The sequence below is a fragment of the Drosophila mojavensis genome, unplaced genomic scaffold (genome assembly GCF_018153725.1).
Source record: "Drosophila mojavensis isolate 15081-1352.22 unplaced genomic scaffold, ASM1815372v1 contig_74, whole genome shotgun sequence".
Classification (NCBI taxonomy): Eukaryota; Metazoa; Arthropoda; class Insecta; order Diptera; family Drosophilidae; genus Drosophila; species Drosophila mojavensis.
This window is the reverse complement of record NW_025318899.1, coordinates 16,974,104-16,993,534: the sequence shown is the minus strand read 5'-3', so window position 1 is coordinate 16,993,534 and position 19,431 is coordinate 16,974,104. Positions and strand designations below refer to the sequence as shown.

Here is a 19,431-nt window from a genome sequence, read left to right as displayed (position 1 = left end):
TTTTATTGAGATTTATTTCCCTTGAAAATTTATTTAATATTCATTGATCAATGCTTATTATGCAATAAATGTATAAAACAAGTTTTACATGAATATTAAAAAATTATTCAAGGGAAACAAACCTCAATAGAACAGAAAAATTAAAAAAATATTTTTGTTTTATTCTAATATCCACAAACAAATAAATAATAAATAAATAAATGGAATAATAGTATCACTTTGTCTTTAAAACATCTCAGTAATCTTCTCACATTTTCTCTAATTTTCCCCATTTTCATTTCCCGCTCCATATGTCATCACCGCAAAGGAACCTCAGTGGCAACCCGTGGAATCGTGCACTTACCATCGCACCACAGGCTGGCTGCTATGCATGCATCAATTTCGGGGCATTTGTACTCGCAATCCGACTCCTTGGGATAGAAACCAAATTCGTTCAGCGTTTCATTGGCTGCTGCGCTAGTCGCAACGCTTCCAGCGCCAGCAACGCCAGCGCTGCCAGTGCCCACAACGGCACCACCACCAGCACCACCACCACTACTGCTGCTGGGTGGTGTGGCCAAGCCCGTGGTTACGCTTGCATTCACATGCAGGTCCAGTTGCTGCAGCAACGCATTCTTGGTGCGATGTATCTCCAGCCATGTGAAGGCTATGTCACCGGGCTCCTTGAGGATGGGCTCCAGCACCAGGCTGATGGGTCTGCAAGAGTACAAAAGTGAGTGAGTAAAGTTGTAAACATTTTTGGCTACCCATTCTCCTCCTCCTCCTGCTCTCTCTCTCTCTCTCTCACTCTCTCAGTCTCTTTATCTCTCTGTCTTCAATTCAAAGTGCAAGCCCTGTGGCTGTCATGCAGCTGCTCGCCATGCTCCACATAACTTTGGAGCAAGTTTTTGGCTGAATAAAGTAAGGAATACTCGCATTCGGATATTCCTTTGGCCGTCAGTTGCTCAACTGCAACTAATTACGCGCAACTCCCCCCACCCTCCTCTCTCTCTCACTATCTCTCTATCTCTTTCCCCACATAGACAAAATCCTCGTCTATTATTCAGTGCGCCACGACTGACTTTTAAGTGGGCCAAGACGATGATTCTGCCATTAACATTAACGCATTTAGTATATCTGCTTAATGCGCTCGAGTGCTGAATACACCACCAGGGCTGGCATTATATTTAAATTGAGTGCCTTGAGTGCCAAATCAGCTGAGAAGAGCTGCAATTGGCTCAAGGCTCAAAAGCAGACGTCAATCAATCAATTTATTTGGCATATTTTAAGATATTTTGTGAGCGAGCTATTGTTTTAATGAAGTCTAAGTTTAAATGCTGAAATATTTATGGAGATTTGCCTAACTTTCATTTAATAGAAGAAAGTATAAATAAGACAGTGTTAAAACTCCTTATAAGATTAAATTTATTTTAAGACAAAAAAATGTCCTTTTGCAATATTTTAGACATGCTCTAAAAATGTTAATACTAAATATATTAAAGTATTTCATTTGATAGAAGAAAATATAAAAATTAAAATTTTCATATGAAAAAAAAAAAAAAAAGTTTTGCAATGTTTTTAACATTCTTTGAAAAATTTAAATATTAAATATACTAAATATTTCATTTGATAGAAGAAAATACAAAAAAAAAAAAAGGCGCTGAAACTCTTCATATGATTAAATATAGTTTTGGACAAAAAAAAAAAAAAAAATCGTTTTGTAATATTGAAGTATTTCTTATGATTATACATTAAAAGATTTAAATACCAAATATATTTTAAATAAAGAAAAACTGTTTTACATGCTTTAAAAAATTTATTGAAATACCAAATACATTTTTAAATGAAGAAACTCTATTTTGACTATAAATTAATATACTTAAAAAATGAATTTAAATACCAAATATATTTTCAGACATAAAAAAACTATTGAGCCAATTTTCAACAATTTTAACTCCATTTTTTAGCAGCTCACACATCAGCGCAATTTATTGAAAAAATCTCTGCTTGCCACCTTAATCCCATCCAAAATCCGTGCATTAGCTTTTTGCACTCAAACACTGGCGTTCAATTGACGCTCGAAACAAATCCAAACAGCAGCAACACTTGAAACCATTTTAGCTCGACCAAAATATTAAAAATAAAATAAAATAAAATAAAAGATTTCGGATAATAAAAGTGTGCAGGAAGTATTTTTGGAGCACTTTAAACGCAAATGGGTTTTAATGATATGCGCATGGGAGCTTTGCTCGCTCAGCCATTAGTTTTCAGCCAAAATGTATATGCATATAAAGCATTTTAACAGAAGCCTCTCGAAGTGAATAATGTTTTTATTTTATTTTTTTTTATTTATATATATATATATATATATATTTTTTATTTTGTGTTCAACCGCAAACTAATTGCAATTTAACAACTGCTCGACCAGCGTGCTCTCAATTTGCTGAGCCCTCCGACTCTTTTGAGCTTCTATCTAACAGTGGGTGTGAGAGAGAGAGGGAGATAGGGAGAGGGAGTATAAAAAAAAACGGGCTGCTTAAAAATGCAATAACAGGAAATGGCTACAGCGGCTACAACAAAACACAGGAAATTGAGCACAAAGAAGGCAAAAAGAAACCATTCAGGCAAACAAACATGGCCGACAGACACACACACACTCACACACACACACACACACACGGGGCTCGTTGAAAAGCATGCAAAAATATCCACTTGGGCTGCGCTGCGGCGGGCTGAAGTGAGCTCTGTGGCAATTTATGTTCAAGGTGCGTGCCACGAGAATGAACTCGACTTTGGTCAGTTTTGCTGCCTCTGCTGTGGCTGCGGCTGTTGCTGCCCCAAACGTGTTGCCATTCAATTTTATGTGCAACTGCAGCTCAAATTTGTCGCCAGCCATAAAAAAAAAATAAGAAATTGTGGCATGAGAAGTGTAAAAAAAACATATAAAGCATACAGCACGGCCATGTGGAAGCATATTTTTACGACACCCCAAAGGGTAATTGACAGTGTGTCCTGCTTCCGGCTGCAGCTACGGATCGGGCCAGACAGCGTCCACTAATGAGCGTGTCGAGCCTTTTAGATAATTAATCGAGCGCTTTGCAACTCACTCACTAAAAGCCACAATGATAGTCGATGAGAATGGCAACGAAAACAAAAGGGAGAGAGAGAAAGAGAGAAAGAGATAGAGGGAGAGAGAGCGAAAGAGAGAGAGGGAGAGAGAGAGAGCGCGTTATCAAGATGAGCTCTGAAAGCGAGCAAAAGCTATAGGAGAGCCAAGCGCAGGATAGGATAGGATTTTTAAAAACTAAAACTCTTTTATCGTCTAACTAAGAACTTTATTCTTGTGTAAAAATATGTAAAATTATAATATGTATATTATATTATTATAATATTATAATATAATAAAAATTTTGAAATTAATATTCTTTAAAGTTAAACTAAATACATTATTTTTCCTCCTCTTTTTTATTAGACTATTTTTCTGTAATATCTTAATTGGTTCAAAAACAGCTTTCACAAAATGCAATTAAGTCAAGAAAATTAACAAATAAAATATATTTAAATATCTCAAAATAAACTTCTAAAGCTTATGATAAGCTATGATAGCTCAATATAAGAGCTACAGGATTCAGCTCATTATTTAGCTAAGCTTTCCGGTAAGACCTTAAGGCATTAAAAAGGATAAATATAATTAAGAGAATGCATTATTTTAAAGCTATCTAAAATATTTATGAAGTCTATATATTTTAAAAAGCTTTTTTAGGCACAGCAGCTAATTTATGGAGTCAAATGAAGCTATAAAAAGTTGAAATCAGCAGAGTATAAAGATTAGGCAAACTTCATATACTAAGCATTAAAACTTTGTGTTAAAGCTTTGTCAAAAGCGCATTAAAGCTTTTGGTATATATAAAGCAAAAGTTTTCTGCCAAGCTTCAAACTACAAATCCAAATCATTGAAGAGACCCCAAAATAAACCCGTTATATCAGCTTTAAGCTCTCTTCCTGACTGAGCCTTGAGAGAGCTGATTTTTATATAAATTGAAGTTGTCATTAATATGCAGCGCACTCCACTTACTTGTTCATAAATAATGGCTGGCCATTGGTCCAGTCCTCGGAGAATATGTGCAGGGACGTCGGCCGGGGGCCGCTCTGGGCGGGGCAGACGACGCGCATGGGCTTCAGGGGGCGGCCCGAGTAGACCATCAGCCGGTTCTTGGTATGACAGCGCATGGCATCCTCGGAGGTGGGATCGACGGGCAGATAGGCGCCCCAGGTCTGAACGAAGAGGGAACGCTCCGACGACTGCGCCTCGATGTACCAGGCGAGGCCCTCGCAGCTGGCGTCCTGGGTCTTCAGCGGATACTTGAGTTCGTCCTCGCCGCCGGCGCCTTTCAGTTTCAGCTGCTTGCGGCAATCCGGCTGGCGCTTGAACTCATACGAGGCCGAGAAGAAGACGTCGGCAAAGTCTTCGGAGATGTTGAGGCGCGTCACCGTGAAGGTCAGCTCCATGATGCGCGAGTGCGAGACAAAGGTCAACGGTGCGTTGCTGTAGAGGGCGCTGGAGTTGTCGCAGAAGCAGCCCAGCTGGATTTTCACATCTCGGAAGGGCACATCGTACAGCCGCAGCTCGGTGATGCGGCCCTCGGGATCCAGTTGATTGCAGCGCGGCCGGCCCGTATGCAGATCCGAGTCGGTAGTGCAGGCGGTGCCCTCGCCAAATGAGACATTGTGCAGCACCAGCTTGACGCGCTCCGACGGCCCCGCCTCGAACCGGTACAGGCAGCTGATGTTCTTCGCCCCGCCCCGGCCATAGAGGAACACGTTGCGCGGCACCTGAATGTTGCCCTTGCGCTTGCGGAAGACACGTGAGCAGAGCGGCGGCACCGGATCCTCGCCACGTCGCCCTGGCCACGTCTCGCCGCCCTGTTCCGTGTCCACAAACTCGTAGTTCAGTGCAAATTGAGCGGGAAACAGGGCGGTGCCCGTGTGCGTGTGGAACTCCAGTTTCTGCAAATAGCACGGCAAAAGAACAAAATTAGTGTGCGCAGTGTGCACTGAGAGAAAACGGGCGATAAAAGCCTCGCTCGAGTTTGGCTGCCAAAAGTTGCATATTTACTTTAGCTGTGACCCGAAAAAAAAAAATTCCTTGATTTCTTGATTGAGCTGCTGCTGCTTGACTTTTTCGCTCAGTGTAGCTGGCAACGCTTCAATTTGGCGTCAAAATATTTGCAGTTCATATTTGCGACACTCAAAAAGGCTAAGCAAGCTTATTGCGGTCCCCCTCTATTTGCTAGGCCCGCAATTGGAACTACCCCTACCCGAATTTGAATTTTGCCAGCAGTCAAAGAAGCCGCCGTGGGCCAACTGGATTCGCTCTGGCCTCGTTTGTCGCTTGTCGTTATTTGTGCACGTCTGGCGATGCAGTCGAGTGTTTAATTTGATTAATTTTGTCAAGTTTTAGGCAAATACAAATTTGCACTGTGCCAAATTTCGTTGGCTTGCCTCCGCGCTCGCTTCCAGGTAATTGTTGGGGGCGAGCCAGAGCCGGAGTCGTAGCCGGAGTCAACGCAACTGCAGCTGACTGTTTAGTAGCTTGAAATACAATAAACTCGAGGCTCTTTTTATTTTCTTTTCATTTTGTTTTCGTTTCTTTTTTTGCATTTTGCTTTTTGTGTTTTCTTAAGTTCAACAAATTTGGCTTTTTTTTTTGTGTTTTTTTTGTTGCTACTGCCAAAGTAAACAATGAAATTTCCAAGCCAATGCCCGAGAGCAGGCTACATTTTTACGGACTCTCATTTGTCTGTAGACACGAGTGTTGCATAATTTCGGCTTTAAAGCAAATGTCGAGAAATAACTGAAGCATATCTTAAGGATGCTTGAAGAATGTAGCTACAGCTGGATATTTATTTTTACGTGTGCAATTACTGTATTGTTAGGCAAATTCATGATAAAGACTGTGTACTTAACCGTCTATTTGAGTGAGAGTTCGTTTACCAACACTGGGAAATGAATGAATGAATTTAGGGAAATTTCAAATTTATGCAGATTTTATACATGAGACGGAAATATAATTGATTTCCAAAAAGTAAAATGGTCAAATCGTTAGTATTTTTTAGCTTTATCCAATTTTGGTATTATTATCCAGTATTTAGTATTTTTTTCCTTTTCCACTCACCAAATATAATTGATTTTTATCAAATTATCAAATTGTTAGTATTTTTTAAGCTTTATCCAAATTTACTATAGTTATCCCGTATTTAGTATTGTATTTTTTCTTTTCCACTTACCAAATCTCTGCCAGTGCTCACATAGCTCTCCAGTGGACTGCAGGGCCGCTGCTTGTTGCCGCCCATTAGGGCGCTGCTGCCGCTGACGCCGCTGCCGATGGCCGTGTGATCGCAGAGCTTGGGCGTCTCGTAGTCGTAGATCTCCAGCATGAGGCGTCGTTTGCCCTTGGTGCTCATCAGCGAAACGGCGCTCTGACTGTTCTTATCAGAGCTGAGCACAGCTGCAGCCGAGGCGCCGCTGCCGTCGCGATTTGATTTGCCCGTCGATATATAATTGAGGCTGTCTTTAATGCCGCCGAGCTGCTTGCCAGCACCACTGGCCGCACCACCACCACCACCTCCGGCACCACCCTGATAGCCGCTGTACTTGTTCTCCTGATTAAACACACTCGCCTGTGTGGGCCCATAGATGTATGTGTCGACCGGATTCCAGGCATTGTCAATGTTGACCCGCAAATTGCGATTCAGCTTCGGATTGCTGGCGCTGTAGTAATAGCTGCCATAGTTGCTTTGATTCAACAGCGTTGGCTTGCCACCATCTGCCGAGGATGCCACCGGCGGGGGTGGGGGCGGCTGTCCTGTGGTCACACTCGTCGATTTGATGGGCAAATAGGTGCCATAGCTGTCCCACATACGCAAACGTGTTATCCAAGGCGGCAGATCGCTCTGTAATAGATGAGATAATGTTAGTAAAAGATAGAAATGTTATAGCTAACAGTGGCCTGTATCACGATTGTGTCTTTTAACAGTGGTCTGTATTAAATGAAGAGTGGCTGCAGAAGCAGACAGCTATGTTAAAGTTCACATGGGTCTGTATATAAAAGAATTAATATACAGTTTTTAAACGCTAAAACCAATTGGATAATGTTATTAACAGTCGCAATGTTAAAGCTAACAGCGCTCTGTATTAAAGACTTATAAGAAAAATTCACAGCTTTTCAGCTCTAAACGCATTATGCTCAGCTTTCAGTTTATCTTCACGCATATTTTTTTCCGCTTTATTCCGCTCTCACTCTTCCTTTCTCGCTCTCTAACTCAGTGTTCTTTGCTGCCCTCTGTGCGTTTGTTTTGTTAGTGTTAGTTTGTGTCTGTTTGTCTTGTTGTCGTCGGCCAGCTCGCATTCCGTTAGTGCTAACAATTCCTGCTGCTCCGCCGCCCAACGTCGCTCTTCATTCAACATGTTTGTCATATGTCACATATTCAAACAGCGGCAATGAGAGTCAGTTGCAAGTGTGAGATATTTGTCTTTTCACGTTTTGTCACTGCTGTTGTCATGTTTTCATGTTGTTTTTGCGCGTCTGCTTCTTCGTCATCTCCTTCAGCTACTTCATTTGCTTTGCTCTGCTTCTGCTACGGTTTCTGCTTCTTCTTCGGCTTCCCCATCTCCGGCAGGCTGTTTGCAGGCATTAAATATTTTCACTAGACGCCTGTTGGAAATGTTTTCCTTTTCGTGTCTAGGCAGTGATTATTGTTGACTGTGTTAATAATGAAAAGACAGTTACAAACAGCTGTGGCTTATGTCAGGCACAACAACAGCAACAACAACACCAACAAAAACAACAGCAGAAAAAAAATCTGTAAAAGTTGGTGCTGAATTTGAAGAGGACAGAAGACACCAAGCAGCTCTGTTTAAGCAGATTTAAACGGGTTGGCTTTCTGTTTTTTACTATTATTCTTTTTTTTATGTTTTTTAATTTAAGGTAAATATTTTTATTTATTCGTTCATACACTTTCATTTGATTGACTTTTTTTTATGTTAAAATATATTTGTTTTTTATTTTCCTGTGGCTGCTTTTTACTCTCTCTTCTTATTTACCTTGAACTTGTTGAAAGCCCCTGGGAAATGTGGCCCCCCTTTTGAGCTTATTCAAGAATTTGCAGCTAACTTTTCGCACGCCTTGCCACCTGCCACCTGCCACCTGCCATCTGCTCAGCCTCATTCTTAACCATATGACAGTTTGAAGCAGACTTGTGAAGCTGTTAAGTGCCTTCAAATTGGAGTTTCTGTAAGCCTAAGTCCTGTCGCGTTTCCAACTGGGGTGCTGGCTCTGCTCCTCTCTCGCTCTATATTACGCTCTCTTTTGACAACTGCTCGTGCCGTTAGGCTGCTGAAGAGTGGGAGAGGGAATGGGAATGGTAGTGGGAGAGGCGTTCGCGAAACGTCACCATTTGTATGTTTGGCTCTCATAAATGTCGCACCGTTATTTTTTTTTTTTTTTTTTTTTTTTTGCGCATTGTTTTGCAATCGCCCACTGTTTTCAACTCACTTCTGTTGCTCTCTATCTCACTCCGTCTCTCTTTTTTGTATTACATGTTTTTTGTTTGGAGTTTTAACTTTGCTTCTTAATTTAAAAAGTTTTCTAGCATTTTTTTACAGTTGTTGTTGTTGTGCAAATTCCCTTCAATTTCGCTTCTACCCACGTACCAACTGTTCACGTTCCTCTCCTCGCTCTTTGCTCTCTCGTCTTATGCTCCTGCAAGTGTTGATTGTCGTTGTTGTTATTGTAGCTGTTATACCTGCTGTTTGTTTTTGTCGCTTTTGTTGCTGTTACAAAATTCATGAACTGTTTTTGTTGCCTCTGCCGCTGCCTCTGCCTCTGCTTCTGCTTCTGTTTCTGCTGCTGTTGCCCCTGTTTTATTTTACACACATATTTTTGTTCTGTCACTTTTTATTGTTCCACTGGCCGAGTGGGGGAGTGGGTGGAAATTATGGAGCCATGAACTGTGTGTATGTGTGTGTGTGTGTGTGAGTGCGAGAGGGAGATGTGGCGGGGCTACAGTTACTCTGCAGTTGTTTTTATTCGCTGCTGGCAGCTTTTCATTTTTTACAATTTAAAGTGTAGGTGAGGCAACTGCAATTGACACGGACACTGCATCCAGCAGCGACTAAAGCAAGGATGCGAGTGTTTGTTGTCGCCAATCCTTGAAGTGGCAGCAGGCGAGCTCCAGCAATCCACGTTTTCGTTTTTGTTTTTTTGCTTTTTACCCTACCAAAACAAGTGCGCAGAGCTTAACGAACAGCTGATGAGCTCTCATTTTTTTTCGTGCAGGTGTCTGTCTGCATTGGGATTTTCGAAATTAATTGGCAGTAAATTCAAGTCGCAACAATCTCTCAAGTGCCCGAAAACTCTGTTACCAAAACAACAGTATTAGACGCCGCCTGTCTCTCCTTCTCTGGAGCGTCTAGACAGAAAAAGAGACCTTGAAAAAGTTGAGCTACTTGAAGCAATTTATATCCACGCCCAAGACACAGACAGGTGGAGTTTGCCTAATAGACGATTGCATGTTCTCACATACGACAGGCGGGACAGCAGAGGAAGGTGGATGCTCTATGAAAACCAACTCAATTATAAAGAATACCTTGAGTTGATTGCTTAAATGCTTCTCGAGTTTAAGCTAATAGGCTTAACAGCAGTGCTGCAGACATTTTAAAGGCATGCTAAGCGGATGAGATGCATTGAGTAATTTCTGTTATTAACAGCGTGTGTAGGTAGAGCTGTAGTATAACAGCTTTGCTCTTTATTATGCAGAGAGCACACATACATATGTATGGCAGGCTGCCTGATTGAGTGATACTCGGAGTCTTTTAGCAGTGAGCAGGTATTGGGAAGAGAGTAATGCAAGATTACATCTGATCTGTTTCATTCTCTTCAGTTATCCACATATGCCAAATAGCTGTTATAAGCTAGTGCCTCTGTTGTTAATATGTTATTGCAGCAAAAGTCTTACTGTTACTGTGTTAAATATACGATATTCTGTTGGCTTTCTTATTAACAGCTCATGTTATACTATTAACAGAGTACACATTAAGCTGCCGTTGTTATTTACTCTCAGTTTATGTTATATCCCAGCTTTAAGCTTTACAACTTTTATGTATGATATCCGTTAAGGTCCTTTTACATTATCTTCAGTTGTTATTTAGGAAATAAACGTAGTTATTTGCCCTAAAAAACCATTTACTCGCTTATTGTCCGACCCTTTGACCCACTCATCAACGCACTGACTACTCCATTTGTAGCCGTTATTTCTCTTTTTTTTTTGCTCGACGCCAAGCAGCTGTTATGTATGCGAATAGTTTGTACCTTGACACAATTTACAGGCCGTTAGACAGCCGGCAACAACGCACATTAAAAATGCGCTCAACACCCGAGTGACACAAGGTGTTGCCATTGTTGTTGTTGCTGATGTTACTGATGTTGTTCTTGTTGTTGTTGTTGCTTCAACTACTCGCCACAGTTGTTGCATTGTTGTTGCTGGCGTCGCATTTTGACGCAGTTTCATTTAGCCTCCGGGTAGACTTTAGTATTTAGACTTAAAACGAAATGTCAAAATCCCCTGGTCACACTCCCCTACAACGTGGAGTCCTTGCCAGCTGCTATAGGCGTAAGTGCGACTATATGTATGTGTGTATGTGTGTGTGTGTGCGTGTGTGTTGGTGTCTTTCGCTTCTATTCACACGAGCGGCAACATTTTAATTGGGTGAGAAGACAAAGTGTCGCTCGACTGGCACTAATAGCATATATAGAAATCAAGACAATAGTCTAGTGGATCTGGCTCTGGGCGCGTGGAGCGCGCGACGCGTTTAAGCATACAATGCAAACAGCTTGGATACTTCAGCACAGCAGCTGCAGCTCCTGGAGCTGGAGCTGCTGCTACCAACCCACAGCCACCCACCTATGGCTAGCATACATTTTATGCATTTATGCAAACTGTTACGGGGCCCAACCCAAATTTCAATTGCGTGGGGGGGGCAGGGAAGCCGATGTTGTGGCATGGTATGGTAGTCATCTCAAACGTTTTCACTCACCCGTCCCAGCGTATTGTTGTCGTGTATCGCCTGCTGCAGTATCTGCAGATTGTAGCTGGTGAACGATAACCAAATCAGGTCACCAGGATATCCGTGAAAGTGGTACGTGCACGTTGTGTTCGGCGGAAGCGTGTGACGCGGACTCACAATGCGTCCCATGCGGCCGCGACGTGAGAATAGAACATCATCTGCAAGAGTGAGAGAGAGAGAGAGAGAGTGAGATATATATATATATATAGATGGATATACTGAGTGGGAGCGTGATAAATAGAGATTATGATATGCATATGTGCAGCCCACATATACATATACATATTCATATACATATGTAAATGTGTGCGTGTGTGTGTGTGTGGCCTATACTGCCAACTCACGGCCGTATCTTTTCTCATTTCTTTTTTTTTTTTTTTTAATATGCCTAAGAATGTTGTGTGACAAGCGGCTTACATGCGATTTAGGTTAATTTACACTGCGCTCGCAGCTAGTCATTTTAACCCCACTCCCTACACTCCCATATACATATATACGCAGCAAAAATATACTTGTAAAGGTTAGCATATATGCCAAAGCCAATAAAATATCTTATCGGACTGTTTAAAGTCTGGGAGCATCGAGGCACTTAAGGCAAGCTGCTTGAGATATCAAAGAAAATAGTGTGCAACACACAGGAGAGAAAAACTATACAAAGTTGTTTGTGTTAAGTGGAACATCATTTTTCTTTTCTTGTTTCATACGAAGGTAGAGGAACCAATTTATATAGGTTAATACTGAGGCAAGCTGTGAGTTAAACATTTTTTTTATTTATAATGGGTTCCGAAAAAATATTTAAATTTATAATATTTTAATTTATATATATTTTAATTGAGCAGTAGTTAAGAATATATATATTTTTAAATTTGTATAAGAAACAAGAGTGAGAATATCAGTTTTAAAATAATTTTAAAAATTAAATAAAATTAATTTAGTAATATTAAAATAAATAATAATAAAAATAAGAAAAGTGTGGGCTATAAAAATAATATACAATAAAAATGATAAATATATGTATTTTTGTAATTTCTATTTTTGTTTTGCTTTATAAATTATATTGATATTTTTTATATATTTTTTCAATTTCATTTTGTTTTTTATTTATTTATTTTTTAATCCTGTTTTTTATACATATTGTATGCATACATTTATTAATATACTTTTGAATAATACATTTATCTCATATTACCTAAAGCAGCATCAATGTCAAATTGTCCATATTACACAAAAGCTTTACATTCTTAGAACTGTTCTTATGTTGCCTAACAGACTTTTTTTTAGCACTTTGAGACTCACTGTTGACTTAACATAGAAGCTCATAGCTGTATGTACAGCTGTATGGCATTACGCTGCTAATAACATTTTATGTTAACTAACGAAAATATGATCCTGAAGGGACGGCTTCAGCTGATTCCTATTGTTTCAGTAAAACATTAAAAAATCGATTAAAAGATTTCATAAAATGAAAAATGTAATGCATTTATTGAAAAAGAAATTCGGACAAGTTCCTTTAAGCTATTCCATTTGCTAGCTATGACATGCGTTGTTCAAATGACACAAACAGCGTTATAAGTCAATTAAACTACTTCAAATAAAATATCGATTATTCATCGGCAAAAAGACTCTCAAGATGTTCGCCAGAAATGAACAATTTGTTATTGTTAAATTTCGAACAAGTCCCCTTTGGGTTGTTCGCATTTGATGTGAACTTGTTTGCGGTAGTTGCAAGATAAGCCTCAGGTCCTATTTGCAGCTTGTATAAATATGTTGCAGCTGTTGAAAGTGGCTGCCACGAGACACGAGAGAAACGAGAGCTTCAACTTCAGCTGTAACATTGTTGTTTTTACAACATTTTCCTAACAGCGTCAAAACACAATTTCTGCAGCTAAAACTAAGTGCAATATTGGTTGAAAATATATAGAGATATACATATATATGTATGTTTGCATGTGATTGTGTATGTGTGTGTGTGTATGTGCTTATGCCCAATGTTGCAATTGCAACACTTAACTTTAATTAAAGTTGTCCGAGAGCGGCAACAAGCCAGAGTAGCCAACCAAGCAGCCAAACAACATCGAGAGCTCAGTTGAGCGCTCTGCCTGGGGGACAACTTTGGCAACTTTTGCTTCAAGTGACAAATTAAAAACAGCAGCAAAAAATGAAAAGAGAGAAAATCGAACCAAGCCCAAAAATAAAAAGAAAAAAATGCAAAGGCGAAGCGCGCGTTTCAATTGCTCAAAAGTCGCACGATTTGTAGAAATGCAGCAGGCAGGCAAAGAGCGATAGAGCGAGAGAGGGAGAGGGAGGTAGTGAGTGGGAGTAAGAGAGGGCCAGGCAGAGGTAGAGGCAGAGCAGGTGCTGGCGTAGCAATACTTCAAGTGGATGTTTCAAGGTGGCTGCCCTGAGTGTTGCGCTAGCTCCCACTGCCACTCCCACTCCCCCCTCTCTCTTTCTCTCTTGCTCTTTCTCTGTCGGAGAAGCAGGAAGCAAACGTCAACGGTATCGATGATAACACCTGTGCTGCTCCAACTGCTGCGACAGCTTTTCAACTTCAAGTTGGATGTTTTGATGTTGCCGCATTGAGCTGGGCTGGCGGCAAAAGTTGCAGCTGCCGCACACATAGGCAAAAAGTTGCCAGCCGAGCATGACTATGACGTCTCCACTCTCTCTCTCTCCCACTCTGTCTCTCTCTCCCTCTCTCTCTCTCTTTCTCTCTCTCTCTCTCTCTCTCTTGCCAGCAAAGCTAATACATTTTTATGAGCCTTTTATTGTCACATTGCGCTGGTTGAGCACAATTCTGGCCCATAAAGCCCAATGCGAAACGCCTTGAGTGGCAGTTAAGACTGCTTTAAGCACAATGTGTGCCCGAAAAAAAATTTAAGAAGTCAATTTTGTGACATATTGCGGCGAGACTCGAGACACAGAAGATTCGCAACACAATTAAGCCATAAAATAGGTCAAAAATATGCTTCATATTGGATGAAAGTGATGAAAATTATTGATATATAATTGAAATTGGGGCTGACCCAGGAAGAGTGATATTATTTGTCATAATTTATATTGCAGTTGATGTTTAAATGTGGATATATTTAGAAAGGATTTCTATTTGATCCAGTAGGAGTGAAGATATTTGTGAAAATTATATACCATTGCTGGTTCTATATATTGGTAATGCTGTAATGATACCTTCACAAAATTGAAAAGTCCTGCCATTTGAAAATAAATTATACTTCATGTGTTAAAGATAAAAAAAAATTTATATATATTTTACATTTGGTAAATGTCAAAGTAATGTAAAGGCCTAGACGTTGCATCTCTCAGTTGAGCAGTTTCGGTACAGTTTGGATTCTACAATTAATATTTGGATGACATGTACTGAAGCTAATCGATTAAAAGTCGATCTAGCAAGCAGTGCACAGAGTAGTCCAATTGGCAAGCAGTGTAGCTTATAGTAGATCCAGCAAGCAGTTACAAATTCTGGCAGCTCCACCTCAGGCGAGTATGAAGCATTCCCAGCTAAGCCCAAGTATTTATATGCATAATGTTCAATTTACTAATAAAATAATATATAATATATATACCCAACTAATATATTTGTACCCCACTAAATAAATAATAGCGATAAATCGAATAAAGTTCTAACCCTTGAAAAAAATTCGTTCTCGATAATTTAAATTTCTGTATAAATCGAAAAAAAAAAAAAAAAAAAAAAACAGATCGCCTTGTCATTTCGAATCATCGAGACTCGACTGTACAATCTAAAAGAATGTAAAATCAGAAACCATTTAATATTTCAAATATTTCCCATTCTATAAGAACTTCCTTTCATACTGCTCTGCATATTATGAAATATTTATATACATATATATCACACGCCGCACTCATTGCATAGTAAACTGCAACAGAAATGCAATTTTAATAATCTCATCTGCATACACTGCATTGACAGTGGGACTTATGCTAATTTAGTGGCCAAATATGCGAGCTGCCTGCAATGAGATAGGCAAGGAATTACAGCGGCCCGAATGGGCGGGGCCAACCAGAGGCATTCTTCCTTGAGCGCGTGCTTCCTTTCATAATTTTCGCATAATTGTACAGGCGATGGGCAAACAGAAGTAGATAAGGCGTGCCACCTCCTCCCCCGCCCCCCTTGGGGGCAATTGTATTTAATTTGCGCAGCGGTCAATAACAAATCGAAAAATAACAAAAACAAAAACAGAACAAGCTAACGAATAACATGGCCAGTAAATCAAGCAACAAGAGAGATGGAGAGAGAGAGAGTGAGAGAGTGAGATTGGGTTAGCAGCCTTCTTGGTGCCACGCCCACAGCCGCACAATCAATAAAACTAACACCCCATAATTTAATGGGCAAACGCGTTGCGTACACAATTGCGACGGCTGTGTGTGTGTGTGGGGGAGGGGGGGTCGTGGTGCACAGCGAAAGCCCCAAATGCACTCTAATAATAAATCGCAAAAATAACAATTTTATTGCCGCAACTGTGGTGCGCTGAGGCGGTGCGATACGGCGAGCACCTGCCCGGGCTACATTTGGCTACACTGATAAGCATATTATTTTCATTACTATTCTTATTATTATGATTCTTATTATTATTATTATTATTATTATTATTATGGCCGCTACGCTGCTTCGATGCGAGCTCCAACTTTGGCCCCAGCACCAATTCCAATTCCGATTCCGATTCCGGGACTTGAATTATTTCCGTATTGCGCGCCATTGTTGTATTGGCCGGCCATTTTGTATGCCAACGAAATTTATTACAGCCACGCTGCAGCTGAGCTTTGCACCACCCGCAACCACCCACACCACCCACAGCACCACCCATATTTGTGTCTGTACTGTGATTGTAATTTTGGCCGTGCGCAAACGTTAACTAATTCACATGGCGCACAAAATAGCCATGATTACAATTCATATATGGCCAATGCCAATGTGTGTGTGTGTGTGTGTGTGTGTGTGTGTCTGTATACATTTCGATTGGGGCTTTACTTATCAGCGAGTCTCGTGTGATTTTTGACAGTTTTCACTGCTGATTTGTGGCCAGCAATTGACGGGGCCAAATGAATATTTACTCAAAGCCAGCTGAAATGAAATTCGGCTTTAATTTCTCTGTCGAATTTTACTGGCAATCGAAATAGTTTCATAAAGAGCAACAGCAAGATGAATATGACTTTAATATAAAATAAAAATATATTTATATATAACATAATATAATAAACTAATAAAAATATTTATAGTAAAATATAACATGTTATAATATAAACAAAAATAATGGATTAAATAATGTAATATATGAATCTATCAAGATTATTTTATTTATTGTTTCCAGTTTCATTTTGATGGTATATATAGGCTTTTTGATAAATTTATCTATCAACACATAAAGAGAGCGAGAGAGAGGGGATAGAGAGAGAGAGAGAGAAGGAGAGAGTGAGGGATAGGCATTAACCTGTCTGGTCTTTGCTGAGAGCCCTTTAAGTATTAGGCTTTCTTTTGATTGACTCAGTTCAATGTGAAACTGCAAATCCTGCTCAGAGTCTTCTAAATTCATGACAACGTAATATTCTAATGGTATTTTATGAGCATGTCTAGATTTTACTAATATTATTCGATTATTTCTACATGTTTGCTATATAGCTAAAGAAATGTTTAATTTTGCTCGCTCGAAAATACTCTTTGTCTCTATTTCCCTCTGTCTCTCTCTCTCTCTCTCTCTCTCTATGTGTCTTTTTAAGGGTTTGCCTTACTCTCTCTCTATTCGTCTTACCCTCTGCATCTCCCTGTCTTTCCCTATCTGTCTTTCTCACTCTCTTTTTGGGAGCAAGCAAAAGTAATCATTTCATAAGCTATATGGACAGAGACAGAGAGTGAAAAAGACAGAGATGTAGATAGAGAGAGTCTATAGAGAGATAGAGAGAGCCTATAGAGGGATAGAGAGGGTCTATCTATATCTGTCTCTTTCACTCTCTGTCTTTATTCATATAGCTAATGAAATTATTACTTTTGCTTGCTCGAATATCTCTCTTTCACTCACTCTCCCTCTCACTCTTAATTCATATGAACTGTAGCTATGCAAATAGATAATAAATAAAATTGTAAATTATATATTTTATTTATTCCACAACTCTTTAACAAAGGTATTTCAGCAAAGGCAGCCACGCCCACAGCATTCACAAACTCAACAAACACTGATAGTTAATGCAAATAATTTTGGGTGAATATAAAATGAATAAAAGAGCGTAATAACAAATATTTAATTGAAAGCGAATCAATTGCGCTGGAGGGCTAACAACTAATTGATAAAACTGAGGAGAAAAATTCAATAAATAAATATAAATAGACAGACACATACATACATATATAGTCATATAAAAATGACAGTGCTTGGAGCTGCAGCTAAGCTTCAATTAATTACCGTCGGAGTAACCCAATTTAGTTGATTTAGCTGTGATTGTGCGCATAATTAGTAGCAAAATGTGTGGGAGCAAATGAATTGCCAATGTCTATATACGTATACATATACATATATATAGATATATTTCTATAAATACAGATATATGTATATCATATAACTGATTGTCCTTTCTCGCGTTGTATTGATAATGGAATCGCTTGGCTAACTGCCCACTCAAGTATGACTAAATTTACCGTTGTCTGGCAGTTGCGATAAACCAAAGTGCTTTAAATATTTATGAAAAATCATATAAATAAATACAAGTTGTAAGCAGAAGGTTCATATATAGGCAGCCACAGAAACAAAACACAATCCGTTGACAAATTCATGTATAAATATTTATAATACACACACACGCGCACACACACAAGCACACAATCATACACACATATTTATATACTAATAAAATGTTGCCGTTATGTGCAAATATGCTAATTTGCTGTTTGCACAACTCAACCCAAACACACACACACACACACACAGAGATATTCGAGTGTGTGGGTGTGTGTGTGTGTGTGTGTGCTACACCCACGGCATTCTCTCGTTAGTTTCGATTGCCAGTTTGTCGTTTTATGCTCGCTTCTTGCATTTTGCCGCTGATTGCAAACAAAATTGCAACTCAATAAACAAACTAAACAACAGCAACAACAACAACAACAACAGCAAATATGTATATATGTATGTATGTGTGCCTGTCTGGATCGAACAGCTCCCAAGCCAAATCAGGCAGCCAATGACCTCATTTGAATGCATCCGCTTCTATTGTGGCTCGATTTTATGACAAAATTATAATAATGAAACGTTTTCATGTTCGTTTTCGCCGCGATTCAGACCAGCGAATTCCATGCCAATGCACATTTAGTGAGCATATTTTGAAATTAACTACACAATTAACTGAGCAAAGTACAAATGAAAAAAAAAAAAAAAAAAATCTCTATATATATTTTATATATATGAAGTTGAAAAAAAAAAAAATTGTACAAAAAAAAAAAAAAAAATTAAATAAATAATATATAAATAAAATAACAATATTTTATTTAAAAAGAACATAAATTTTAATAAACAATTTAATAATTAATATAAAAAAAATTATTTAAAATTTATTTTCAAAAACTATATACAATTAAAATAAAAATAAAAATATAGACTAATTTAGAATTTATATTTAGAAATTATTTACAAATTATAAAAAAATTAATCTTTAAATAAAAATACATTTATTTGCTTTATTTTTCAAAATTAAATGAAATATAAATTTAGCTATAAGTTTCTATATAAAGTAAACTATAATAAAAGGATAAAATTGAATTTTGTTACATGTTGTCTTTCTTTATTTACGACTATCAAAAGTTGTATATGTATATTTATAATATTACATTTCAAATAATTAATAAAGTTAAAATTAAAATAGTTCTAGCTATAAGTTTCGACTCTTTTTAAGCCCTACTACCCCTTAAAACTCTATTTCATATTTTATGTGAGCACATTTCCAAATTATTTAACAATTCTTTAAATTTTCATTCCACACTTTCGCCGCGCACAAAAGTATGCCATGAAAAATGGGAAAATCATTTCGCGAAATGTTTAAATATTTAAGTTTCTTGCGCACATATTAAACAATGCTAAAATGTGTTCGCACTCACTTTGATTTTAGTTTTTTTTTTTTTTCAGCTTTCTCCCTCGGTCATGTTGACTTTATGAAATTAAAAAGTAAAAATTTCAACAAGTATGCAAGAGCAGGAGAAAAAAAAGTAGGAATCAAAAGATTTGCTTAAAGTTTGTTCCAAAAAGTTTTGCTCCGAACCTGAACTGAACCGAATCGAGTCGAGTGAGTGGCTTGGTGAAAAATCTTAGG

At 38.7% G+C, this 19,431-nt stretch overlaps 1 protein-coding gene across 1 annotated transcript in view; it reads right to left on the bottom strand.

The window, feature by feature from the left end:
* The window catches only part of LOC6582810, an 84,869-nt gene that overhangs the window by 2,171 nt on the left and 63,267 nt on the right, over positions 1 to 19,431 (bottom strand). The window contains exons 10-13 of the mRNA XM_044009814.1: positions 11,074 to 11,261; positions 6,267 to 6,932; positions 4,055 to 4,986; positions 344 to 696 (exon numbers count right to left, since the gene is read on the bottom strand). Coding sequence (XP_043865749.1) covers positions 344 to 696; positions 4,055 to 4,986; positions 6,267 to 6,932; positions 11,074 to 11,261 — 2,139 coding nt within the window. The remainder of the gene's footprint in view (positions 1 to 343; positions 697 to 4,054; positions 4,987 to 6,266; positions 6,933 to 11,073; positions 11,262 to 19,431) is intronic.